Source organism: Chinchilla lanigera, unplaced genomic scaffold (genome assembly GCF_000276665.1).
Source record: "Chinchilla lanigera isolate Chin_1 unplaced genomic scaffold, ChiLan1.0 scaffold00014, whole genome shotgun sequence".
Classification (NCBI taxonomy): domain Eukaryota; kingdom Metazoa; phylum Chordata; class Mammalia; order Rodentia; family Chinchillidae; genus Chinchilla; species Chinchilla lanigera.
The window spans coordinates 4,258,054-4,284,106 of record NW_004955415.1 but is presented as its reverse complement, the minus strand read 5'-3'; the positions used below and the strand labels follow the sequence as shown (position 1 = coordinate 4,284,106).

The 26,053-nt window shown below is 53.4% G+C and overlaps 1 protein-coding gene across 2 annotated transcripts in view; it reads right to left on the bottom strand.

Annotated features, from left to right (window-relative positions):
- Positions 1-26,053, bottom strand: part of Camk2a (calcium/calmodulin-dependent protein kinase II alpha) — a 60,096-nt gene that overhangs the window by 23,296 nt on the left and 10,747 nt on the right. For both annotated transcript variants that reach the window (XM_005380581.2, XM_005380582.2), the window contains exons 2-12: positions 21,262-21,356; positions 14,886-14,945; positions 9,570-9,624; positions 8,662-8,727; positions 8,483-8,555; positions 5,937-6,039; positions 4,633-4,716; positions 4,410-4,504; positions 3,409-3,531; positions 2,979-3,062; positions 1,564-1,606 (exon numbers count right to left, since the gene is read on the bottom strand). In XM_005380581.2, the coding sequence (XP_005380638.1) occupies positions 1,564-1,606; positions 2,979-3,062; positions 3,409-3,531; positions 4,410-4,504; positions 4,633-4,716; positions 5,937-6,039; positions 8,483-8,555; positions 8,662-8,727; positions 9,570-9,624; positions 14,886-14,945; positions 21,262-21,356 (881 nt within the window). The remainder of the gene's footprint in view (positions 1-1,563; positions 1,607-2,978; positions 3,063-3,408; positions 3,532-4,409; positions 4,505-4,632; positions 4,717-5,936; positions 6,040-8,482; positions 8,556-8,661; positions 8,728-9,569; positions 9,625-14,885; positions 14,946-21,261; positions 21,357-26,053) is intronic.

Genomic DNA, 26,053 nt, shown 5'->3' with positions numbered 1-26,053 from the left:
TCCAGAGGGTGAGCAGGGTGGACAGACGGGCAGCACACAGATGCCCCAGGAGCGCTGTGGGATGGAACTCATGGCTGGCCCACTATGAACCCTGACATTTCCACCGGTGGCCCCTCAGTGCCTTCGTCCAAAGTCTACTTGCAAACCAAGGGGAGGAGCCCCTCTGGGTCCTGAACTCGGGATGAGTGGCTGTCTGGTGGCCCTAAGGTTTGTGGGCTGACCCAGGGATGGACAGCAGGGAAGGGGCACTTGTCCCTTCAGCCCAGAGAGTGTCACCCCTTGAGCTTCAGCCCATTATTGCAGGGCTTTAAAGCCCTCGGGGCCATAGACTCCGATTTTCTCCAGATCTTCAGTCTGAGTCTCCCTATAACAATCTTCTGATTTTTAAGGGGTAGCAGCCTTTCCTGCCTCCCCACCGCCAAAATTTTTAAAACACTTCTGACTCCATAAAGTACATGGAGAGACTAGATCGAGCCCATGGGCCCCCGTGAGCTAGAGTTCTCCATGATGCTTCAGCTGTTAAAAAAAGACTCTGACTGTCTGGCTAGCTCATCTTTCAGTTCAAAGAACTGTGGGACCGCTGTCTGAGGAGAGGGTAACAAGGCGGTTCACCGTGGGGGCAAGGCCTGAGTCTGAGGTTCTGACTCGTGCCACCTCGGGGCCTCGCTCTTCCCAGCTGGTCTCGTCAGCAGGTGGCCCCTCTCGGGGAAGCCAGCCTGTACCCTAACAAACTGACCTCTGGCTGTGGTGCTAGCCCCAGCCCCCTCCCAAGGGCCCACTGGGTGAGCTCTGCCATATCTGCTATCTATATCTGCGCAGCTGCCCTGGCAGTGCCCAGGGCTCCCCAGAGCCAGGCCTCTCGAGGCACTGGCCAGGCACTGACCCACCGGCCAAGAGGAGATGCTTGCTAAGCCATGACCATAATCCCTTCCCCTTCTCTCTTTGGGGCCACGTGCCCAGGTAGCTGGGCACTCCCCGCCTTAACCAGCCTAGCTTTGGCTAAGGGCCAAGCAGGCTCCGCCCTGGTCTCTCTAGTGACCTAGCTTGGGTAAGGACACTCGCTCTGGCTTGCTCAGACCTGTGCTGCAGGCAGGCTCTGCATCGCCCTGGCCCTGTGATCTGGGGTGTCAGAGCCCAGCTCCCTGAGACTGAGGTTGTTTCCTGGTCCAGGAAAGAGGGATGGCACCAGCCCCCACTGCCTGTCACTAAGGCCAGCTGAGCAGAAGCCTGCTTAGCACAAGACCCCAACAATATGGGGCAATGCACTCACCCGTACATATACACCCTAGACCTGGCTCTGTCCCTCCTAGCCTGAACCCCAAAGTTACAGACTTCTCCTCTGGCTGGCCCAGACTGAGAGCCCCAGTGCTGCTAGCAGGCAGGTGAGCCAGACTAAACCTCAAACTGGGTCTGGCTGGCTGCCTTGCCTTTTTGGGTACATATGAGCTAAACCATGGTCATGGAGTCCTCTGCAGCCCCCACTTAGGGACCCAAGTAGCCAGCAAGACAATGTCCCGACAGACCAGTGCAGGGTGTACTGGGGACTCAGGCCCCACCACCTACCGGAGAAGTTCCTGGTGGCCAGCATGGTGGTGAGGATGGCTCCCTGCAACAGATAAGAGGGGCCGGGTGGAGTGAGGGGAAGAGGAGAGGCAGAGAAACGGAGGGGTGTGGGCAAGGGCAGGCAGTGCTTCCTTCAGAGACTAAGGCAAAGCCTCTGCCTGTCCCTCCATTTGTCCCCCACCTCACTTGCATCTCCCTCCCTGGAGAGGTCGCCTTGGGTTGGCACAGCTCATGGGACAGGGCCATCCCAGGAGCAGATATTAATAGGTCCTGAGGCCTGGCCAAAGCTGATGGGACTGAAGGAACCTGCCACAGAGGCTCCTAAAGGCCAGGGAAGTGTTCTCGTAGGCAAGGACAGCAGACCTTGCGCCCCTCTGCCAGGCTGATGGCTCTTTGCTCCAGGACTAGTTCATCTCTCACTGGCCCTTAGGGTCAGAGGCCAGGAGGATTCTCAGTGTAAAGGAACCCAAAGGACCTGGCTGATGCTGTCTGCTTCCGACCTAACTCAGCCATTCTGTGACTGTGACCGTCTCTAGTGTTGAAAGTCTCTCATTCCCGCATTTTGAGGCTCCGCCTGTGACACAGCTCCCCCTGTAGGCTGGGCTGGGATTTGGTTCTCCTGGCCTAGTGCCAGCACCGCCACCTTGGCCTGCATCCCCACACTGGTCCTCATTCTAGCTCTAGGAGCAGTGGGCAAGGAGGTTCCCACTGAGCTGGAGCCCTGTGTTTGTCCCTCCATGTCTGTCCCCTGTTGTCCTCCAACTTAGAGCTCCTCTTTCCCAGCTAGGGTTCCGCTGGCCCTGAGGGCACAGCTCAGGCCCCACCTAGTCACAGGTGGCTTCCTGAAGGCCACAGCCTCTCTCTGAGTGACTCAGCCATGCTCCCTTATTATGGGATCCTGCCCAGTCAGGCTTTGCCTGCAGGGCTCTCCCCAGCCAGCTGGAGCCGCTCACGGTCCCCCAAGGGGTTGTGCTCATACCAACAGTAGCCTGAGCAGGCTGTCCACGCTGCCTGGAACACCTTCCCCTGCCAGCTCCACACAGGCCAGGGTCTCCACTTAAACACCGCTGGCCCTAGGCAGGCCTCCTGGGATCCTGCCTGGGTCTTTCCAGACCCGGAAATGCCGCTACCCTGCTAAGTCCTCCTCCCACTCTGGCACAGCACTTACCACTGCACACCATGCTCTGGTTACTTGTCTGACCTCTCCACCACTGGAGGCTCAGTCGGGTGGGGCCAGGGGCTGATTCGTGCTCACTCCCCAAAGCCCAACCTGCTGTCTAGCATGCAGTAGGTGTCCCACAAACACTTGTCTGGAAACAGTGAAGGAAATAACTGGCGAGTGAGTCTCACAGTCCCTGAGAGGCTCAGGCCGGGCTATGCCCCTCTCCTGGGCTTGGAGGGTGGAGACACGATACCTTCAGTTTTCTCCTGGCGTTGAACTTCTTCAGGCAGTCCACGGTCTCCTGTCTGTGCATGCAGGAGGCCACAGTGGACCGGTGCTGCGGAGAGGGAGAGAGGCCATCAGGGGAAGGCAGGATGGAGGACAGGCCCGCCCAGGGCTCCCTCAGCAGGGTGTCTTAGCAGTACGTGGCAGCATGGAGAGCACACTTCTTTGTTCTCTGGAGTGATGTGGAAGTTTTGGGATCCCAGCACCCGTCAATGCCAGTGACATATGCAGGCACAATGCCAGCTCAGAACAGCCCTATTTCTCCACTACCCGCAAGTATCACAGCAGGGCTAGAGTTCTTTGGATTAAGCCCCATCAACCCCATCCTGGAGAGGAGAGGCCAGGGCCAGGGCAGAACCTTGTGGGGCTCCTGGGAGTACCCAATGGGGAAGGCTCACCGAGATCCAGGGGTGCTTGAGGGCCTCTGCGGCTGTGATACGTTTGGATGGGTTAATGGTCAGCATCTTATTGATCAGATCCTTGGCTTCCGGAGTGACAGTGTCCCATTCCGGTGATGGGAACTGGAAGGGGCAGAGGGGCCAGATTTGGCCAGACTGCCCCAGGCCACCCCTGCGATCCCCCAGCCCCTGACTGGCAGGGGAGCAGGCAGGGGTTCTAACACCTATCCACTGGGGCATCGACCACCAGGAGTGGGGCTCCTGTGGAACAGGGGTGGGTCAAGGCCTCCTGACTGATCAGAATGTGGCCAGAGGAATGGAGACCGTGGCTCACATCCTGACTCTGCCTCCCGGGCTGGGAGTCTTGTGCAAGCCATGAGACTCTCTGAGCCATTCTAAAGATGGTGCCAGTTTAAGTATCCCATAAAACTCTTGGTACATGGCTGAATGGATGCCAGCCTCACAGAAAGCAGTACAGCTTGGTAGTCAGATGCGTGAGTCATGTTGTGTGGGTTCAAATCCCAGCTCTATCATCTCCTGGGTGTATGCTCTGGACAGTTGCTTAGCCTCTATATGGCTCAGCTTCCTGGTCTGTAAAATGGGGATAACACCTGTGTCTGTCACAGATCAATGTGAGATTAAATACAATAACATATGTGAAACATTTAGAAGGGTGCAAGAGAAATATTAGATAATGTTATTGCTGATACATATGAAAGAAAGCATGGTTTGGGGCCTCCCCCCTCCCTCGCACCCTGCTTTGGTGTGGTTTTTGCCCTCTGGGACCCCAGAAATACATCAGTTTAAGCCCCTAATCACTGGGCACCTTGTGACGACCACCTAGTCAGGCTTCAAGCGCCCCTGGGATTTAACCCCTGACCCGGAAGTGAGTGACAAGGGGACCTAAGTGAGCTGGAAAGGCAAGAGGGATGTGTCCTTAGATACTGGAAGGGGACCAGAGGATGACAGACAGCGTGGCTGGAGAGAGGAGCGACACTCACATCATAGGCGCCAGCTTTGATCTGCTGGTACAGACGGTGCTGGTCCTCATCCCAGAATGGGGGATACCCAACCAACAGGATATACAGGATGACCCCTGGGGACAGGACCAGGAGAAACTTCAGCCCCATGTGGGGAGAAGCCATGAAGGGAGGGGTGGAGAGCAGAGAGGGTCCCAGAGTCGTGGGCACCCTGGGGCACTAAAGGGCCCTTGGATGGACTCACCACAGGCCCACAGGTCCACAGGCTTCCCATATGGGTCCTTCCGCAGCACTTCTGGGGAGAGGTATCCAGGTGTCCCTGCGAACCCTGCTCCCCAGACACACAGACAGGCAGACACACACACAGAGGTGGCACGTGAGTAACCTGGAGAAAGACCCTGCGGGAGAGGGGACGAGGTTGCCCTGGGGCTGGCGGAAACAGCCCTGCCGCCTCGAGCTTGGGAAGCCAGTAGAGCTTCCAGAGCAAGGAAGACAGCTACACAGCACGATTGCCCTGCTCCAAAGCCCACCGAAGGCACGAGAAGTGGTCCCAGCACAGCTTCCTGCCACACTCACACCCAGGACCCTACACAACCTGCCCAGCAGCCACGCTGACCCAGCTGGTGGCAACTTCAAGATGAAATGAGCTCTCCACGTCAGCCCCAAGTTGAGAGCTGAGCCCTTGCACACTCCCACGCCCCGCTCCCTACAGGAGCTGTCACGGTGCATAAGAGGCCTCTTCCGAACTCTGCCTTTGCCCCTCAGTCCCTGGGGTCCTTTCTTTACCTTCTAGGCCTCGGTTTCCAAATCTGTCAAAGGATTAGGGACTCCTATCTTAAACACCTCCCAGTGTTGTTGAGAGGATCAAGTGTAATAAAGGACCCCCAAAACATTTTAACAAGCAACCACGAAAACAGCTGCTAGTTACTGACTCTGTGTGCTATGCATCGGGCCGGGCACTTTCTATGCCCGGCCTTTATTAATCCTCATAAAGCCCTGGATTAACTAGCCATTATTGTACTCATTTTAGGAATAAGGAAACCAAAAGGTGAAATAATCTATCCAAAGTCATACATGCAGGGTCAGGATTTGAGCTCTGGTTCTTAAGCACTAGCTAGATTGCCCTCTGAAAAGTACTCCCAGATAGCTGAAATGCACCCAATCATACCAAAATTTCAAAGCATGCTGGATCATCTGAGTTTAACTCCTGGCTTCAGGTGCCCTTAACCTTTTCCAAGGTTCATAGCGTTTCCTCATCTGTAAAATCGGGATACTGATCTCCAGCAGCCAGGTGCAGGAGACCTTGTGGAAGGCCTTCCAATGCGAAGAACCCGCATTTCCGTCTCAGTGATGACCCTGTCCATGTACCTGGTCCCAGGGGAGATGGGGTGGCTTGTGCCCCATGGCTCTCAGGCTGAGTGGCATGGGCCACTGCTGCCAAGGCCCTGGCTGCCAGCCGCTGTCTCCAATCTACCTGCTTGGGCAGAGGGCTGTCCGAGGCGCAACTGTCAACACAAAGGCCACCCTGCAGCCCCCTGCCCCACTCACCAAACCATGCCTGCTGCTCCCCCTCCACCTCGATGGCCAGGCCAAAGTCGGCCAGTTTCACCGCAGCGCCCTTGAGCTTGGAGGCCAGCAACAGATTCTCCGGCTTCCCAGGACCAGGGAGAGGGAGAGAGGGAGGAAGGCAAGAGTCAGCCAATAGATGGAGAACTTCACCTGTGGTGCCTGGGCTTCCAGGAAGGGACAGATCAATGCTCAGGGCCCTGCCCCTACCTCCCACGCCAGCCACAGGACCCTGGGTTCAGTTCCCAATGAGGGGACTATCTTTTGTCAAGACCTCCATCTTCTACATCATAAAACCTTTCCTCCATCAGCCACTCCAAGTTGAGGGAAAAGTGGGGGCAGGGATAGGGGTGGTCCAGCCCTCAGGCAATAAGGGAGCAGCAGCTGCATTTATGGGGCTCCTACTGTATACCAGCCCTGGGCTGAGTGTTCTGCATGCATCCTCTCATTTGGCACCTCAGTGAGCCCTTGGCATAGGTATTCTTACCCCCATTTTCCACAGTGGGCTTCTTATGCCCCTTGAAACAGTCCTGCCTGTCACCACCTCAGGGTCTTTGCACTTCCTGTTCCCCTGCCTGTTTTGTTCTCCCCCCTCACTGCAGCAAGCTTCTTTTTATCCAGGTCTCACACCTAGACCTTTTGCCCTGTCTTCTGGTCCCCTGCACCTTGGGACTGAGAGCAAATGGGGGGTAAGAATGTCACTTCCATACTTAGATAACCTTGGTTTCTAACACAGGGCTGGCACCCCTGTTCTGTGGGACTTGGCCAGGTTACTTCCCTTCTTGGAGCTTTGGTTTCCTCTCAGAGAAACTGGGACAATGCCCAGCTGTCCAGATCTGGATTAACCCGGACAATCCATGCAAAGCACGTGCAGCTGTGACAGTAAGTGCTCGACGAACATCACTCATGTGGACTGCATGGGCTCGGGATCTCCGGAGACAGTAGATTTCCACTCCCTTTCTGACCATTCCAGGGGGGCTTCCAGAATCCCTCCTCTGACCTTCCACTGTCCAAAGCCAGCATGGACCCAAACAAATATAGATGCCTCTGCCTGGCTCATTAATGCCTCCTTTGTCCTCTAGGGACTGTACTCCCAACATCTCCTGGGTCTCCATAGCTGTCCTGCCCTGATTTGATGAATGTGCCACTAATTAGAGTATCCAGAGTGGCCTAAATTTGGGCTGCTCTCCTCCTTCGTGCTCCTGTGCAGGGGCTGTAGCTATAATGGGAACGGGCCCGTGGGAAGAGCTTCCCTGCAGTCTGGCCAGAGACCCTCTTCAAGTGCACACCTGCCTTGCATCTAGACCAAGAACCACGGAGCTCACTCCGCTACAGGTGAAAAGCAGGGACTTCAGAGGTAGCAGGGCTCAGTTCAGATCACTGTGCCTCAGAGAGGCCCCCAGACCACCTGGAGCACGCACTGTGAGAATTGCCAGGGTAAGGAGGACCCGGAGCTCACATCCTTGGTGGGAAGGGGGACCAGAGCCGCCAAAGACATGGGACCTCCTACAAATCTGCCCAAGTCCCTCTGAGCCCTTCTGAGCTGGAAGCTTGATCTCAGTGTGGTTCCAAATGTAAGTCAAGGAAAATCTCTCACCACAGGAAAGGGCAAAGGAGCATTCCCCAGCTGTGCCGGGGCGACCCCATGGAACGTGAGCTCATTGTCACCAAAGGCCCGAAAGCAGTGTCACCCTAAAAGGACTGCTGCAGAGGCAGGGGCTAGATTAAGTGGCTTGCTCCATCAGACTCCAAGGTCACAGATCTGGGGTGAGAAGACCAGGGTTCCCTCTCCTTGCTCTGGCACACGGAAATGCTTGTCCTTGGGCAAATTCCTTGGGTTCTTTCAGCTTTCCTGGTTTCCTGTTCTGCAAAACGAGGGTGACCTGAGCTATCATCCACTGCTACCAGGAGACTCAGCACAGAAGCTCCATGAAGTCTGCTGACACCAGGGCTGTGAGGCCTGGGCCAGCGCTAGATGGCTTGGTCCTGTCCATCTCCTTCTTCAGGAGAGAGGAGGGAGGGCTCAGTGGGCTCCAAATCTTGGTTTTCTTGTCTGCTGCCTGCCATAAACCCAGAACAAGAGGAACAGTGCTTCTGTATCCCAGGCACTGTGCCGTCTCACTTGACAGCCGCCCCAGAAGCTAGGGTTGCCATGGAAACCACTGCTGTAAGGAAGCCAAAGTGCAGGGAGGTCAAGGCAGTCAAGGCCAAGTAGCTGGAAAGCATGGTGCCCTGTTGGGAGACGGACCCAGCCTGCCTCCTGCCCCACCTCCCTAAAGCAGCCTGCACTTTGCTAGACCCGGTACAAAGTAGCTGGGGCTGGGAGTTGGGAGACCTGGGACCCAAAGCCAGCCACTCTGCCTTCCTGAGCTCAGTTTCCTCACCTGACAGCTGGGGAAAAATATTCCCACCCACCTAACTCAGAAAATTAAGGGGATTCCAGTGCCACCCAGCTCCGTGGGAGGCAGGAAGTGCAGAGGGCAGGGGCTCCAGGTGGCAGGCTGGGCTGCACCACAAAACACGCTCACCTTCAGGTCCCGGTGCACCACCCCCATCTGGTGGCAGTGCAGCACGGCCTCCAGGATCTGCTGGATGCAGTGACTGGGGAGAAAGAAGGAGTCTCAGCTGAGGGCGTGCCTCCCTAGGAAGCCCACCGCAGTCGGGGGGGCCTGCCCCAAGCGCACTGCCAGCCGCACCTGGCACTCACCTGGCGTCTGCCTCACTGTAATACTCCCGGGCCACGATGTCTTCAAACAGCTCCCCACCAGTGACTCTGGGGAGACAGGCACTGAGTCACCCTCCCTCAGAGGCCCCGGGTGCCAACCTGCTTGAAGGAGTCTCCAGAAAGCTGAGGTTGGGGCCCAGGGACCTCCGAACCTCAGCCCCAAAGGGAGACAGGGAAGGTCATTGGGGTGTCCCCGTTGCCACCCCCCACCTTCCCGCACACCCTTCCTGCACTGACCCCAACCCTGTCCTTGCCTTTTTCTGCAGCTGGGCTCTTTCTGGTGTGGGAACCTCAGATCACAACAATGAACCCAGCTCTTGGGAGCCCAACAGCAGTTGGGTTTTGATTGGTTTGTTTTTACGCTGTTTGTTGTTTGTTTGTTTAATGGACTTTTTCTCTTTTTAAAGAATAGCTTTGGGTTCACAGGAAAATCAAGCAGAAGGTGCAGAGGCTTTTTATACAGGGCTGCCCCCAGCATGCATGTCCTCGTTCTGAGCATTCCCGGCTGGGGTTCACAGATGAGACCAGTGATTTCCCACTACCTGTCCAGGAACCACCACCGCCCATCATTTCATCACTGCAAACAAATTAAACAGATTCCAAAGGGAAACTCGGTCTCCCTGTATGAGTGGTATCAGCACCACTGGCCACGAACAGAAAAGAGGTGAATCCATGACAGTGACAAGGGCATGGTGTTCCAGCAGCAAAAGCTGTCACACAGCTTGGGTGGCACACCTGGGCATATCACATGTCGGGAACTCTGGGCCAGACGAGAGAGTTCCACCCGGCCTAAAGGCATTTGGGACCCCAGAGGCCAAGGGGCCCTGTGAGCTCATCCTGCCCAGACAGCCCCACACCCTCAGCACGTCCCAGGGTGGGTCCAGACTCACAGATCGAAGATCAGGTAATGGTGTCCCTCCTCAGAGATGCTGTCATGGAGCCGGACTGCGGGAGGGGCCGAGGCAGCAGGTTACACCTGGACACACCGCTGCCCACCCCCACCATTGCTCTGGCTCCTCCTATGGTCAGTATCCCAGTTTCCCAGTCTCAGAGCACAAACTTGGTGCTAGGGGCTTTGACAAGCTCGGGTACAAAGGGCTCACCACATCAAGTGCTCACAGACCCCAGGCATTACTGAAGGAGGTCTGTGCCTGAGGACTAAAGGCTCCTGTTTGGTCCCTTCTGTATAACCCACAAGTTTTGTTGCTGGCCAGACAAAGAGGTTATAACTGCAATCCCTGCAGCAGACTGGCTGTGTGACTTCTGGCAGGTTGCTAAGCCTTTCTGAGCCTCTTTCCTTGCCTGGACCGTGAGAATGAGACTATTGGACTTGCAGCCTTGTGAGGGTTCCACGGGGTACACTGTCAGTGCTTACTCACTGCTGGCCCTGAGCTGAGAGCCCTGCTCTGCCTCCAGGTCTGAGGAGCTAATAGAGCCATGGAGGCCAGAGGTGGGGAGCAGCGGCAGCCCCGGAGCTCTGGCTGCTAGGAAGGAGGCTGTCGTCTCTTCACACTTCATTTACCAAGAACAGAGGCCAAGCTCCCAGAAATTCAGAGCTCCCAAAATTACCCCTGAGCTTTTAGAAAGAAGTGCCTGAGGGCTGAGGCTGACTCTGGGGGCCCTCACCTTGTCAGCCAAGGGCAAGTTGTCACAGGACGGGGCTCACATCCTTCCCTGCACCACAACCTAAAAATGTCCACAGAGGGAGGCTGACTCGGAGAGCTATGATCCATCCACACAATGGAAAATTACACAGCTGTTAAAATCATGCGGCAGTTATGCATCCACTGGTTTGGAATCATCTCCAAATTATGTTGTTTAGTGAAAAAGCAAACTGCAAACCAGTATGCATAGTTCTTTTTTCAAAGGATGCATTTAAGCTTATAAATGGCGTAAGTCTCCCCAGAAGAACACAGAGCAGTGAACATTGGGGTGCCTTTGGGGAGGGGGATTGGGGAGCAAGGACATAGAGAAGACTCATTTTTCACCGTAACCCCTCGTACTACTGAACTTTTGCTTTGTGCACATATCCCTGACTCAGAACTGAGTCTCTCAAATTGTTCGTAGCTCTCATCTTTTAAGTAAAATGTGCAGAATGGCAGAGAGGCAGGTGCCAAATGCCCTGAGTGGGCACCTTCGTAGACAGGAGATGGACACCAGAGATGATGGGGCACAGACTAAAAGTAAAACCCTAAGACGCTCTTAAGTGATGATACATACTGGTGCATAATAATCAGAAGATGTTTAAGAAAACCTTAAGAGTACATCTAGTATAGTCCCACTTTACTTTATCCACACTTTCCTATAAAAAAGTCAAACCTACATCAGGTGAACACCCATACAGTGCCACTCAGACTCTATTATTAGTGCTCCTCTATCACTGCCCTACTGCACTTGGACCCCTGCCTCTGGCCGTTAACCTGTTGTAATTTTTAGTGCATTCCAAATAGATGCAGGCTTCGTTTCTTAAACACAGATGCTTGTATAACTGTGTTTTTGGTTTACTGGACCCAGCAACCTTACATCAATGCCCTGCCAAGGTCCCCTTTGGTAAGCTGGTGTGTCCACCCCTTGGCTGCCAGGACAGTTGGCTGCTCACAGCACTCGAGTGCCTGTCTCGGGCTCTGGCTCGAAGGAAGCTGAGCTGCGATAAATGCACAGGTGTATATGAGAGGGCCCACCGATTGCAGATATATGGAAACAGGTATCATCAAACCGTAGCTCTAGATGAGAGGTTTATAGGAGGCCCTTCACAAAGTCTTTGTCTCCTCATTGATCTGCAATAAGCTTGCATTGTTATTGTGTCAAAGTAGAGTTGTCAAAAGACCATTTTCCCCTTGGGCATGGTGGCGCACGCCTATAATCCCAGCATCTGGGATGCTGAGGCAGGAGGATTGCAGGGAGTTCAAGGCCAGCCTGAACTACAAAGTGAGTTCAAGGCCAACCTGAACTGCATAGTGAAACCTTGTCTCAAAAAGACAAAAAAATAAAAAAAAATAAAAAAAAAAGAAAGAAAGAAATTCAAAGGCTGTTTTCCTCACGGTCTTCCTCCACGTGGACTCTTGGGGGACAGACCCTTCCTGTCCACTTCGGCTGGAGGTGGTACTAACTCCCTGCCCTGAGTGTGAGAAGCCGCGCTGCAGTCAGAATCATCCCCAAAAGGAGTTTCAGAAACGGGTCAATGGCCCTTTTATGGGAACCCCAGGAGGATGAAGGGTCAGACCTGTCTTCAGACCAGACACCTCAGCCCCTATCGAGAAGGTCCTCAGGGCTTAGGGAAATGGGAAGAACCTGGGGAGATTTTCCTCTGTGTTGCTATAAAGGGCAGTCTCTCTGAACCACTGGGCAAGGGACAGATGGATTTCAGCCCCTATTAAGCAGGGCACCACCTGCACAACGGTACTGGAGTTGGCCTCGGTGGCTTACAGTAGTGGACTCGGGACATAGGACTTCCTGCAGTGCAGTGCTCATGCAGAGCCTCCCTCCCCTCGTGGGGCTATCTGTAGACCACCGCTGCCAGAACCTGGGAGGAAAGGCAGCAATCAAGACCACCAGCTGCAGCAGCAGTCCTTCTCCCGGTGGAATGAGTGGCCTGCTGGTGTCCACAGAATTGCGTGACCACTTCACTTTTTAAAATATTGTCATAGGATAGATAAATCTGTAACCTAGTTTGACTCATGGATTTCTAACATCCCTGCGATATTCCCAGTGGTTACAATTTTTGTCGTGAAAGTTGAAGGGTAGTAGCACTTGTTCCTTTACCTGTGAGCCTCTGACCACCACACTCTTGGTGTCCGCTTGGGAAGCTAAATGTGATTTGCATGGGCCCTGGACTTACTGGGTTCCCCTCCCAGATCCACCTCTTACAAGCTGTGCAACTTTGGGCCAATGTCTTAACCTCTCAGAGCCTCCACTCCTTAGAGTGGTGCTAATGCAATTGGACTGTAATGGGAGACTAATGTGATGATGCTTGTGAAGCATTCAGCTATTACCTAATGCTAGGAATCATTAAGTGAAGACACTGCCCTCCTGTGCCACCAACCGGCCACCCTTCCCTCTCCCACCCCACATCACACACTCAGCTCTCAGGTTGTCCCTAGCACAGTTCAAGTTCTCTGCACCCTGGGGTGGCTTCTGGGGCTCTGCCCCATTGCAGGTGGTGATGGTACAGGGGGCAGGTACTGTCCTCCCCGGGGCAGGAGTGGGAGGCAAATGCTTTATACAAAGCACAGCTGGACCCTTCTGTGCTGAGCCAGGTGCCTCCGGGACCTGGTCCTGGGGGCCGGGCTGTGGACACACGCGGACATATCTGGATTTGACAAGGAGGCAGTCTAGGATTTGGTCAGGCTCTCGAGGATCCCATTCACCTTTCAGCTTCCACACCCACATGCAAGAGCCTCTGCGCTTCTCTAGGAAGATATTCACACTCTCCCTCAGCCCTCCCAGCAGTCCTAGCAGGTGGGTACCGTGATCACAGGCATGAAGAATGCTGAGGTTCAGAGAGGTTCACGATCAAATACTGCAGCTGCGACTGGGACCTGGTGTGTCTGACCGCAACAAAACCCATTCTCTTAGCCAGCATGTTGTCATGGTTGCCACCAAAGACCAATAGTCTTGATGGCTTGGGGCAGAGATAATCTGATGGGGTTCCAGGCAAAAGCAGGTCTTCTTTGGGAAGGTGCAGGATGGGGGCAGGAAGGGGACATCTTGGTGACAATAAAGCACTGGCCTGATGCCTGTCTTCGTGCTGTGCTCTACATCCTGTGAGGCAGATAGAATTCACATTCTCCAAATAAAACTGAGCTTCAGAGAGCTTAAGCAGTGCGTCCAGGGCCTCACAGCAATAAAGCAACACATCCAAGCTTTGAGCTTATTCTGTCAGCCCCAGAGCCCATAACTTACTCTCCCATTACAGCTGGGCATGGGAGGCAGAGGAAGACACAAAGAGAAGAGGCAGCATTGACCTGAGACCGCTGCAGTTGTGCAGAAGCACACACATGCACACACACACAACAAGCTCCGCCTCCTTCCTCCCACATGATAGCTTCTATGAGAACCAAGAGGTTTATGGTCAGAGACGGCTCCAGCCCCCCCCCCAGTTGGGGGTGGGGCTGGCGGTCAGGAAGGAAGATAGCAAGTTGGGGAGGGGCCCGCCAGCTCCCCTTGCAGCCACGCCTCGCCGCCTCCTCTCTGCCCTGTCTGGCCCGCCTCTCCTCTCCTCTCCTCATTCCTGCTTCTTCAGCTGCTGCGGAGCAGGGAGGCAGGGGCTTTTTCTGGGTATAAATAGCAGATGGAGCTGCTTCTCCCTGTAGGAGAGTTAACCCTTGGGGCCCTGGGCATGGAGAGATGCTCCTCGCCCTGGGAGAAGGCATGGCAGCTGTCAGAGTCAGCACCATCCTTGGAGAGCGAGGAGATCTTCTCCTCAGAGTGCTCTAGGAGTCAGAAGCTTTGGCCTTGCTGGAAGCCATGACAACTGCAATTCCTCAGGCTCCATCCCAGACCAGCTGAATCAGAAGCTGCCTTTTTACGAAATACCCAGTTGATTGGAAAAAGACAAGCACTGGTCCAGACAGCCCTCTCCAAGTGAAGAAGGGGGAAAGCAGCTCAGAGAAGGGAGTGCTCCTGCCCAAGGTCACACAGCCATTCCCTGCTAACCTAGATCCAAAAGTTGAACGCCTCCCTTCATGACTCAGACCCTGGTTGGCCAGAATCAGCCTCCAGTTGCACAGGAGCTGGGGGAGATGGTCCGGCAGTGAAGTACATTTCCTGAGCCCTTGTCCTTGGGCGTTACTGCCCTGGCTCTGTCCCCTCCGGTCCTGGGCTCGCTCTCCAGGCAGCCTGCAATAGGTCTAAGCCGGGGGCGGGGCTGAGCTGCATCTTAATCCTGGCTGACTCAACATAGAGCAGGTCTGGGGTGGACCACGAAGGTCAAGGCCAAGCTTTCCCTCCTGGCCTATTTTCTTCTCTCTCTGAGTTCCGGGAGTTTTCCTGAAACAGCTTTTCCAAAGGAGGCTGCTGGCAGTGTGGGATGGGAAGAAGGGCCCCTTATTCGCCTTCCCTGAAGCAAGCTGCTCTCTGAGAATGTGGAAACCATAAGGGACACCCCTTTTCAATCTCTACTGCCACCCACCCAGGACTCCCAACCCACACCTGGACCCCCAGGGCACAGGCCTGCCTGACACACCCTCTGCACCCCCAGGCCTCACCGATGTTGGGGTGCTTCAGCAGGCGGCAGATGCGGGCCTCGCGCTCCAGCTTCTGATGGTCTGAAACACAAACACTCAGGAGAGTCCCAGGAGAGGAGCCACTTGCAGCCTCCTGTGGGCCTCCCCATGGCCTCTACCTCCCAGGGAGGCCCAGGCTGTTAAGTGAGTACCCCCCGCCCCGCCCCTTGACCTCAGTTTGCAGGGCTTTCAGAAAACGACTTTCTCTGGGCTCTTTCCCATGTGACAAGGCCCCAGCTGGGACAGTAGGTAGTCAAGAAACAGCAGAATGGAAGAACAAACGATTTCCCGAGGGAGTGGCTGATCTCTCCAGAAGAACAACATTACTCACCAGAAGCCACCTCCCTTTCAAAGAACTCTGGGACCAGGGACCAGCCAGCAGTAAACCTGCACGGTAGACTGCATTTGAGACAGCCTCAGGGGTGGCCCAGAACTGTCACATCTGCCTTCCAGGACCTCTGACAAGACCCTTGGTCTTCCCCCAACACGTGGGGAAGTGGCCTAGCTCAGGATCAGTCCTGTGGTCTCTGACTCTCAAGCACGGGGAACATTAGACCTACAACCCGCTCAGCGCCTCCCACCCCCTGGGCTATGAGCTGGACCACTGTCCCTATTTTACAGACTGAGTAACTCAAGGCCTCTGTGGTGGCAGACTTGGAATTGAAAATGCATTTTCCAACTCCCTGTGTGATACTTTTTTCACAGTTCAGTAGCTAATGCCTTAATTTTAAAAACAAAGCGGTTAAGGAGAAACTACTAGCACACGTAGAATATAGCATCCTTTGCATACCCTTTATCTGAAAAGCTTGGGACCAGAAGTGCGTCTCAGATGTTTTCAGAGTTTGGAATGTTTGCACATATATAATGAGCTATCTTAGTGATAGGACCACAAAACTCACTTATGTTTCATGTATGATTTACATACATAGCCTGAAGGTAATTTTATGTAACATTTTTCATAGTTTTGTACATGAAACAAAGTTTCCTTCACAACTCACAAAGTTAGGGGGTTGGGAGTATTTCGGATTTCGGGTTAGGGATGATTGACCTGTATTGGCCATGTGTCACAAGTTGAGCATAGTGCTCTGGAGGCCTTCCAGCCTTCACAGCAGCCCTCTGAGAGAGCTACAACAGAGGTCCAGAGAGGTAGGCACCCAGCCCAAAGTCACAGCCATGGTGAGCGTGGAGCCACGCTCTCTCCCCCAGCGGTCGGACTCCAGAGTCGCGCCTAAGCCCTGAGCTACCTATTCTCGGGCTCCGACTTGTGACCTCCTCCACCTGCCTTGTCTCCCTGTGGGAAAACTGGGGCCCACAGATAGGGACTCACCAAACACTCAGAGGCCATGCCAGGACTAGAACTTTAGCCACTGAATAACTACAGGAAGCCAGGAGGCACTAAGGATGGAAAGCCCCAACCCCTGTCCTGTCCCTGGGTACTCAGCTCCCCTCTCCTCTGCCCCCTCCACTAGAACAATCACTGGCTGTCCTCCCTGAGCTGCAGAAGCCAAGATCAAGGCTGACATGTGGCTTTGCCATAAGCAAAGCAATTAAACCCACTTCTGTTTCCATAGACTCAGCTCCCCAGGGGTAGGCCAGCTACAGGCAGGGAAGGAGAGGAGGGCCGAGTAGTGGGGTGTCCTCCTGGGTCCCCACCCGCCAAGACTCCATCCATGTTCCCAGGGCAGGGGACACTGGGTCTTGGGCAAAAGAGGGGATCCTCACCTAGAGGTGCTTGGGGACCCTCAGTGGGCTGAGGAAGACTGGACCCTCCTTGCTGTGCACCCTGTGCCCCGTCCCATCCCTCCCCCAGAAAAGCCAGAAACCAAGTAGCCCAAGGCCAGGCCCATCCCAGGGGACAGGGGGCCTTTGGCCCAGGCTACACATTCGGAGAGTGGGGCTTCAAATCTGGAATTTTGGTGTTTTCTCCATGTGAGGTTACTTGGGAGCAAAATTCCACCAAGAGGACCAAAAGCAAATGCTGGTCACACAACTTTAGACTGGCGTCTGGTGACCAGACCTCCCTGCCAGAAATGCTAGGAAATATAAGTCCTATAATCATCTTGTGCAGAGCACAATTGCCTTGCATTGTAAATTTTGTTGTTAAAAGCATTCATTTGCTGAATGTAAACATATATATTGTAGAATACGTTTATAATCCTGTTATAGTGTTTTCATTTCTAATATACAGAGAATGTCAAGACCCATAGGGACCATGTTTTCCTTGACCTAGAGGTCTTGCCGTTTAACATAGATAGGTAAACTGAAGCCAGGGATAAAAGGGTAGGCCCCTTTATCAAAATCAGACTCTTAACTATGTGGGCCCCACCACCACCCAGGCCGATTGTCCTCAACAGCCAAGAAACTCTTTCTATTATTTATTTATTTATTTTTGGGTACCAGGAATCGAACTCAGGACCTTGCACTTACCAGGCAGGCACTGTGTCACTGAGCTATCTCCTGCGCCCAGGAGCTCTTTTTAAAACATAAATTAGATCTTGCTAGTTCCTGGCATTGAACTGTCCAACAGCTTTCTGGTGTACTTATTATAAATCCAGCCTCATATCCAAGACCTTGCTGCATCCTCCCTCATCTCAGCCATGAAGGTCTAGCAACTGCAGCCTCCTTTCTGGCCTCAGGCACATCAAGCTCCTTTCTGCCTCAGGGTCTTTGCACATACTGCACCTTTGTCCAGAATGCTCTGTCCCTCAGTCTTCTCCTGGCTGCTGGTTCCTGGTCAAGCAGGCTCAGCACAATGTCCCCTCTTGAAGAGCTTCCCTGGCTGCTTTTCCAAGAGCATCTCTCCTGTTGCCTCACTTCCCCATCACCTTGTTTTATTTTTTATTTTTTATTTTTTTTGGTTTTTCTCTGGTACCAGGAACCAAAATCATGGCCTTGCGCTTGCCAGACAGGTGCTTTGCCGCTGAGCTAAATCCCCAGCCCAGAATCTTTTTTTTTTTTTTTTGGTACCTTGTTTTATCTCTTTACAGTACTCACCACTACTTGAAACTATCCAGCTTATTTATGTGTCTAATGTGCTTTGTGATCTCATTTCCTAGAAAACTGGTGCATTGAGAGCAAGACCCTTTCTGTGGGTCACTGCCACAGTCCCAGGACCTAGCATAGAGCTGCTGAGCAGGTTGTCTAAAGCTCCAACGTGAACTAATGGCAGCACAGGGTTTCAGCCCGTGTCCATAATCACTACGCGATATGCCTCCCATTCTAATCATTAGTTAGTGGGAAACTCCGTCCACCCAATGGAGAGGCCTGGGAAAGCCCGTGTCTCCGGCTTCCTGCTGGTACCTGGGAGAGTTGTCTCCAAAGCCCATGACGGTATCTGGGGGAGCTTTACCCTCTCATGGCTGGGTCACCACATTAATCAGTGGTGGCTCTGGAGTGAGGCCCCAGAAGGGCAGGGCAGGGCAGGCCCTGGAGGAAGTGCAATCACACAGACTGGCAGAGCTCTGCCTCCACAGGGGATGGGCTCGGCAGGCAGCAGGCACAGGTTTCTGACAAGAGGCCCAGGATCCAGGGAAGAGAAGACCCCTCAGTTCTGGGGACAAGAAACGTCCCCTTCATCCACAGGCTCAACAGGGCTCTTGGTCCTGGGAGGTTGGAGAAATAATCCCAAGGACTGAGATGTCAGGCAAGGGTGTGGAGGATGGGCAGAGAGCTCCCTCACAGGGCCCTGAACGGGGCTCAGGCACAGCCTGGATGAACTTCTGCCGTGCTTCCCAACCAGCACCCGAAGACTGGCAGCCAGGGAGCCTAGGAAGTGGCCCCTGGGCGTGTGGGTGAAGCCCAGAGCTGGAGGAGGTGGCAGTCCCTGTGCTCAGTGCCCTAGCCACACTGAGCATGAGCCCCCGGAAGGAGAGGGCCGGCTCGGCGGGGACCTGGTGGGGATCAGCCCTGAGGCCGTGCGTGCTGTCTGCACAATGGGGCTGTGACAGCACAGGAGCTGGAGCCTCACAGACTCGACCCAGCCCTGCGATGCAGGCAGCTGTATTTTTAAAAAGACCCCTGCGAGGATTTGGCAGAGATTGGGACAAGCAAAATTTTTACTTTTCATTCCATTTCTTGATGGTTTCTTTGAAAGATTATTTTTTAAAAAACTAATTAAAAAAAAAAACTAATTAAAAAAAAGACCCTAATTTAAAAATGTACCTCCTGGATTTGGGAACCACTTGCTAAAAGAGGCCAGACAGGGAAGCCACAGCTCCCTGGGAGGGGTGGACAGCGACCTGGGTGGGCACAAGTCCCTGCTGGGAGCTGCTGGAATTCACCCAAGAGTGGCAGCAGGAGAAGTTTAGAGCGCGTTGCCAAATATTCTGTATTAAGCCCCCCGGAGGCTCCATGAGTGGCAAACAAAGAAACCTGCTAAAAGAAGCTCTGCTCCTCCTCTCCCGCTGGGAAAAAGTGCAGTGAGCAGTTGGCAGACTTCTTCGGGAATGTTCCCGGTAGCTGCCCCGCCCCCGCCCCCCACACTTACGTAGGCCTGGGCGCCTGTCCTCCCAGACTCAGCAGACAGCCGAGAGGGGCTTGGGTGATAGCTGCCTGCCGAGTCAGGACCACAGCATCCTGCAGTGCTGAGTCAGCTTCCCACACAGAAGCAATGGGCTTTCCACTCCCTATGCACCTCTATCTCCTGACCAGTCAATGTGAGTGTGTGTGTGTGTGTGCGCGCGTGTGTGTGTGCGTGTCTGTAGGTATGCCAAGACTGTGATTGACTAGCCCAAGACCCCGCACATCGAGGGAGACCGCCATTCCTAAACTTCCTCTTGGGCACCCTCAACTTGTCACCCCCAAGTCATGACTCTGGTCCTGCTGCCCCCACTGTTTCCCAGAGCTGGGATATCTCCCATAATCACTAGAGCCCCAAGGCACAGACTGGCATGAGATTGCCAGTAGTCACACAGCAGAGGCAAAGCCAATCCCAGCCTGTGTTCCTGCAGGCCTTCCTGCCCACCGCGGCTCACGCTGCTGGCTGTGGCTCTGGACCTTTCATGGGTCTGATCTTTTCACACTGGCTGTGCCGTGGGAGGGCCCTGGGTCTTCAGACCCCTCCTACCCCGGCCTCCTCCATGCAGAGCCTCTTCTCCCTGCAGGACACCAGGAGAAAATGCTATGCTCCCAGCCATACCGACCCAGACAGATGAAAGACAGCAGCAACACACAGCCCAACACAGGACTTGCTGAGAGGCCTGTGGGGAACAGCAGGCACGTTCTGTACCAGTGCATGCGGGACCCCTGGAGTCCCACACCCGCTGGGCCCTGGCCCAGACACAGCCACGCTGTTCAACACCTGAGCACCACACCTGCCCCCGACACAGCATCTCCCACTTCACCCAGCAGGGTCCCCGCTCACCGCGCCGTCCCAAAGGCAGCTGGTACGCTGTCTCATTTGGCATCTTTGAAGACAACCCTCTCCAACACACTGACTGTGGTCAGCACCATTGCTGTCCTGCACACTAGTGGACAAGGAGCCCTGTGAGCAGCTTTCCCAAACTTTAATGCCCATTTGACTGACCTGGGCATCTTGATAAAATGCAGACTTGAGTTTTTTAGGCCTGGGGAGGGGCCTGATACTTTGCATTTCTAACACTCTCCCAGATGCTGACATTGTGAGTCCAGAGCCACTCATCAGGTCCGAGAACCGCCATGCCATGTAAGGTCTCCAAACATCTCTGTGAATTAGAACTTGCTGGGTATCATTTCCAACTCAGGTCATGCCCCAGACCACCTGTTCAGGGACTGGAGACGGCTGCTGTAGTCAAAGAGGACACCTGGTGTGGGCTCTGTCTCTCACACTGAGGATAGGGCTGCAGATGAAACCTGCCCTCCTGCTTGGAGCTCAGTCAAGAAGAGACACAGATGTTACACAAGGAGCCAACCAGCAAATCACACAGGCAAGGGCAAGGGAAAGCCAGGAGGAAACAGACAGAAGATGAAAGACCTCCTCAGACCAGGGGCTCAGAGAAGCCGAGCTGAGACCCAAAGGCTGGGAGAGGGGCGGCCATGAGAGGAACCAGGTTAGGCATTCGCGCAGGGCATGGCAAGCGCAGAGTCTGCACTGAGACGAGAAGGGGCACGGCAGAAGGGGCGGGGAGAAGTCCCATCTGGTGCCTTGGCTACAGAGAGGGGCAGACAGCTTGGCCGGTCTTTGTGAGGCTGTGGGTTCCAGCCCAGATTTCCCGGAGAGGACGAGGGAGGTCTATTCTCATGACATCGTCAGGAAGAAGAGCCACTAACTACCACTGGCATCCCCCAGGGGCACAGAGTCGGGTCCTGGTCCTAAGCCCAGAGGCAGGAGGGAGGAAGGGAAGAAGAGCCTGGCTGTGGGCCAAGCTGGGGGGGCACCTACCTCTGGCTGAGAGCTTCTTGGTGTTGATGATCTTGGCAGCATACTCCTGGCCAGCCAGCACCTTCACACACCTGCGCACGACCGAGAAGGCTCCCCTGGGAGGACAGAGGTAAGGCAATCAGGGAGATGCCAGGGCTCCATCCTGGGAGATGCCAGAGCTCATGCAGCTGTGCCAGGCTGAGGCGGGAACTCTCCTTTGGAGCTGCCTAGGCTCCAGGGGGCTCCTGTGGCCTGACTCAGGACAGCAGGGCTGGAGAGACTCAGAGACAGACTTAGAGGCCTGGCCTCCGCCAGGATGAACCTCTGAACTCATCAAAAGTTAGGCTTACTAAATTGCAAAGCATTAGAGCTCTATAACATTAGAACCATAGACTCTAGTTCCCTGAAAACCAGTTTTGTAACTCTTTGAGTAGGTAACATATCAACATGGCTCAAGGTTCAAAGGATTCGAAAGTGTAAACAGTGAAAGACTTCCCCCTGCCCACATCCCCTGGCCTCCGAGGTCCCCGCTGCAGAGAAGGCCACTGCGGTCTGGCCCTTGCATATCTCTCTGCAGATACCGTACCTCTCCCCCATGCAAATGGCACTGGGCTTAGCACGCTGTTCTCTACCTTCTTTTCTCAGTTAATGATATACTTTGGAAGTCCTTTGTCATACCATAACATAAAGCACTTTGTTACATAATGCACAACTGTATGGCTGGTCTGTGCTTTATTAGGCCAGTCCTCTATTGAAGGGCAATTGGGTTAGTTCCAGTCTGTCAATATTACAAACAGCGCCAATGACTGAACTTGTGTGTGTGCACTGGAATTTCACTTCATGTGCGTGCACATGTCTATAGGATAAATTCCTAGCACTGGTGTTTTTCAAGGGGTAGATAATATTTGGCAATTTTGATAGATAATGAGAGTGGGCATCTTAGAGATTGTACCAACTTACTTTCCCAGCAGGCTGGGGAAGAACCAGCTTCCTCTGCCCTCATCAACACGGTGCATTATCAAACTTTTATATTTGCTAGTTAGAGAGGTAGAAAATGACAACTTGGTGTTTATTTAGTTTTTAATTGTAATATTCAAAAGCTGAGCATCTTTTCAGGTGTTTTAGGAGCCTCCTTGGACTTTTATCCTCAAAGCATTAGTGACCGAAGAACTTGGGGCAAGGCTACGAGTTTCAGAGATCAGAGGGGAAACTGATTATTGTCACATGGAAGGGGGCTGATTCCTATCTCACTGAATTTTTCAAACAAAGCTAGAAGTCTAAATGTTCTAAATGAGAAATTTCCCAACTTTTAAATCCTGGTGCCTTATTCCAAAAGAATTTGAGCATGAAGCCAAACAAAGCCAGTGTGAGAGCTGGACCTGGAGTTGAGCTATCATTTTGCATTCCTCCACAAGGGCCATGTGGTCCAGCTTCTTGTATGAGAGAGGAGGCTCCTAAGAGAACCGCCACTGTACTCATCAACATTATACTGCCCTACCCAGTAGTGTTTATAGCGAAAAGAAAAGCTCCTGGGCAAGTTTCCCAAACAGTAATGTTCTTTCGAACTGTCTGGACTCCTTGCTAAAGTGCAGTTCTGATTGCTTATGTCTGAGTGGGATCGAGACTCTCCATTGTAGCTCAGCGTAGCTAGATCAAGGTCACACAGCAAGTTACAGGCATGACTATATCTAGGACTCAGAGATTTGGGCTCATGGGTTCTTCACTTCCACACCGATGAGCCTCGAATACACTTCCTGTGTGCCAAGCCCTGCCCAGGTTCCTGACATGACCATACCACAACATAGCCTCTGAGCTCTGACCTCAGGGAGTTTGCTAGCAGGCACGAAGGAAGCCACAGGCTGACACAAATGGCTGTTCTACATACACCCTGGGGCATACTGTCACTACCTCCACATCCAGGTGGCAGAAGACAGCAGCTGGGAAACTGTACAGGAAGATGGGAAAGAAAGTCCTGGGATGAGGACTAGAGACTGTGAAATACGACCTCATAGGAAAGCTGGAGGCCAGAAATCATGCATAAACTGAGGGAGGGTCTCCCACAGCAGTGGGTCCTCCCAGGGGTGTATAGCCTCACCTGTCCACCACCAGCAGGAAAGCAACGAGATCCCATTCACCTTCTGAGATGTTGCCCCTCCAGTGTGGCACTTTCTCTATGTTCCCAGAGACCTCTGGATAGGAAAAACTCATTTTCCTCTAATCAACCCATAATGCACCTGGCTACCAAATCTAGGCAACTTCTTTCATACCAATCAATTCTACTCTCGGGACATCAGTTTTGGATCCTACCATTATAGGATTATATAATGGTATACCTCATTATAATACTGCCCACTCTGAGTGCAGACCCACAGGTTGAGGGCTCAGTTCCAAAAGACTGTCCCCTTACTTCAGACTCCAACTGCAAGGAGTGGATCCCCAAGTTACTCACATTTCTATTCACCATGGCTAGCAAGTGGGAGTTCCCATGACTCCTTCTCAGGTTCGAGAATTTTCTATGATGGCTCACAGGACTCAAGAAAACATCTACTAAAAAAAAAATCTACTGGGGCTGGGGATTTAGCTCAGCGGCAAAAGTGCCTGCCTGGCAAGCGCAAGGTCATGAGTTCGGTTCCCGGTACCGGAGAAAAACCAAAAAAAAAAAAAAAAAAATCTACTTACATTTGCTGGTTTATATACAATAAAGGATGGGATTGAGGATTTAGATGAACAGACAGATGGAGCAGTACCTAGGCCAAGGCCTGGAAGTGTTCTGAGAATAGGAGCCTTTGTCCCTCCGGAACTGGGATGTGCTGGGACCCTTCTGCCGCACGGACAAATGTGTTCACCAACCCAGAACGTCTTCAGACTCCATACTTCTGAGATCTTTATGGAGATTTCATCATGTAGGCATGGTCGGCTATAAACTCAATTCCCAACACCTTTACCTCCATTAGAATAGGGTGTGAGGCTGAACGCTCCAAGCTCCTAATCATGTCTTGGACGTTTTGGTGACCAAGCCCTGTCAAAAGAGCCCACCACCTGTCACTTTATTAGAACAAAAGACACTTTATCACCTAGGAAACTCCGAGGGAATTAGGAGCTCTGTGTCAGGAACGAGAGGCAAAACCAAATACTGAAAGCTATTCCAAGCAGCCCTAACCACTTAGGAAATTATAAGTGTTTTAAGAGCTCTGTGTCAAGAACGAGGAAGAAGACCAACTATCATAACCTCCACCAAGCCCAAGGTGGTGCCTGCTCATAGACATCTTGCCTCTCCCTCCCTGCTGAGGAGTTTTTTGGGGGAGGCCAGGATTTTTACTTTCTTCTCTGTGCCTCCGGTACCAGGGACCCAGTGTCTGATACCAATAGGGCCTCTGTCATGTTACTCGCAGGTGTATTTAGCAACAGAGAGAGGAACTAAAATAAGACTGGAAAGTGGATTTTTAGTCAGGGGTATCAGGGACAGGGTGGCATGGCACACTTGTCTAAAAAAGTGCCCATTTTACACAGGCAGGGGAATCGGGGAAGGGGCCCTGCACTTCCGGAGGCCATGATTCTCCAGAGCCCTGAGGGGACAGAAAACATTTAATTGCCCACGTCTAGAAGCGGTCTGAGCACTCCATGAGAACAGGTGGGGAGGAGGGGGCTGCGAGTTGCTGAGGGCAGGGCTGGGCCTTGTTTCACTCACCAGCATCTAGTCCATGGCAGGTCCAGAGCTGGGCTTCAGTTCATATGTGTTAGGTGGAGAGAGGGATAGGTGAAGGGATGGGGGAAGAATGGGTATCATTTCTCCACTAGAAACGCAAAACTGTTCTAGGTAAAGACTTCAGATCAGCAGTCATCCAAGTGGCTGCTATAGAATTACCTGGGGGATATTTTTAAAATAAAGGTTCCAAGGCCCCACCTAGACATACTAATCAAAATCCCTGGGTGTGGGCCCTGGAAAGCTATGTTTTCAATTTAATCCCTTCTCCAGCTGATTCCCAGCCAGCTCAGCCCTGCCCTATCTGCTTTCGGGGAAGCCCTGCTACATATCCCCCTTCCCCCGGTACTGGCACTGGTGCAAGCCATTGCATGGGCTCTGTGCTGGGAGCCGACGGGTCCTATGGGCCTGGGGCCAAGATCTGTGTCTTTGGAACAAGAGAAGCCACACTTGCTGTTCATGAGCTTTCAAGCTTTAGTGCACATCAGAGGTCCCTAACCAGGGAACAAGGCCATGGGCAGGGTGGCTGCATCAATGCTGCCGAGCCCCTTGAAGGACATCTTTGTGCATAAGTTTAGGCATGAGCATTTGGTGCTGGGGCAGTCACATCCCACTCTCATCAGCTGCCAAGAGGAGGATACCTCTCAACTCCACCCCTCCCCGGGCTCCACCCTGAGCTGCCCACTTGGTAATCCTGTGAATACTGAATTCTGAGCTATTTAACAGAGGGAGACCGAAGCCTGGTGCAAACAGTGAATCCTAGTGAATCTATGAAGAGAATTCTTGTCAGTCAAACTTTTTCTCCTGACTCCACTGTAGCCTGGAGTGTGTAGTCGTCAAGAGCCAGCACTCTGTGGGCACAAAGATCTCTGGTCCCATCCTAGCTTGTTCCGAACTGACTTCATGAGGCTAAACTTGGCACTTTACCTCTCTGTTTGCACCCACAAGAGCATGACAGCACCCACTCCCTGGGTTTACTGGGAGGGCAGGAAAGAACACACAGCTCAGGACCCTGCGCACAGTGTAGGACGCAGCAGGTGATGAGGGGAGGAAGGGGCTGGCCCAGGGAGCCCCTCTTTCTGCCCACGCAGTCTCAGGCCTCCAGGGAGG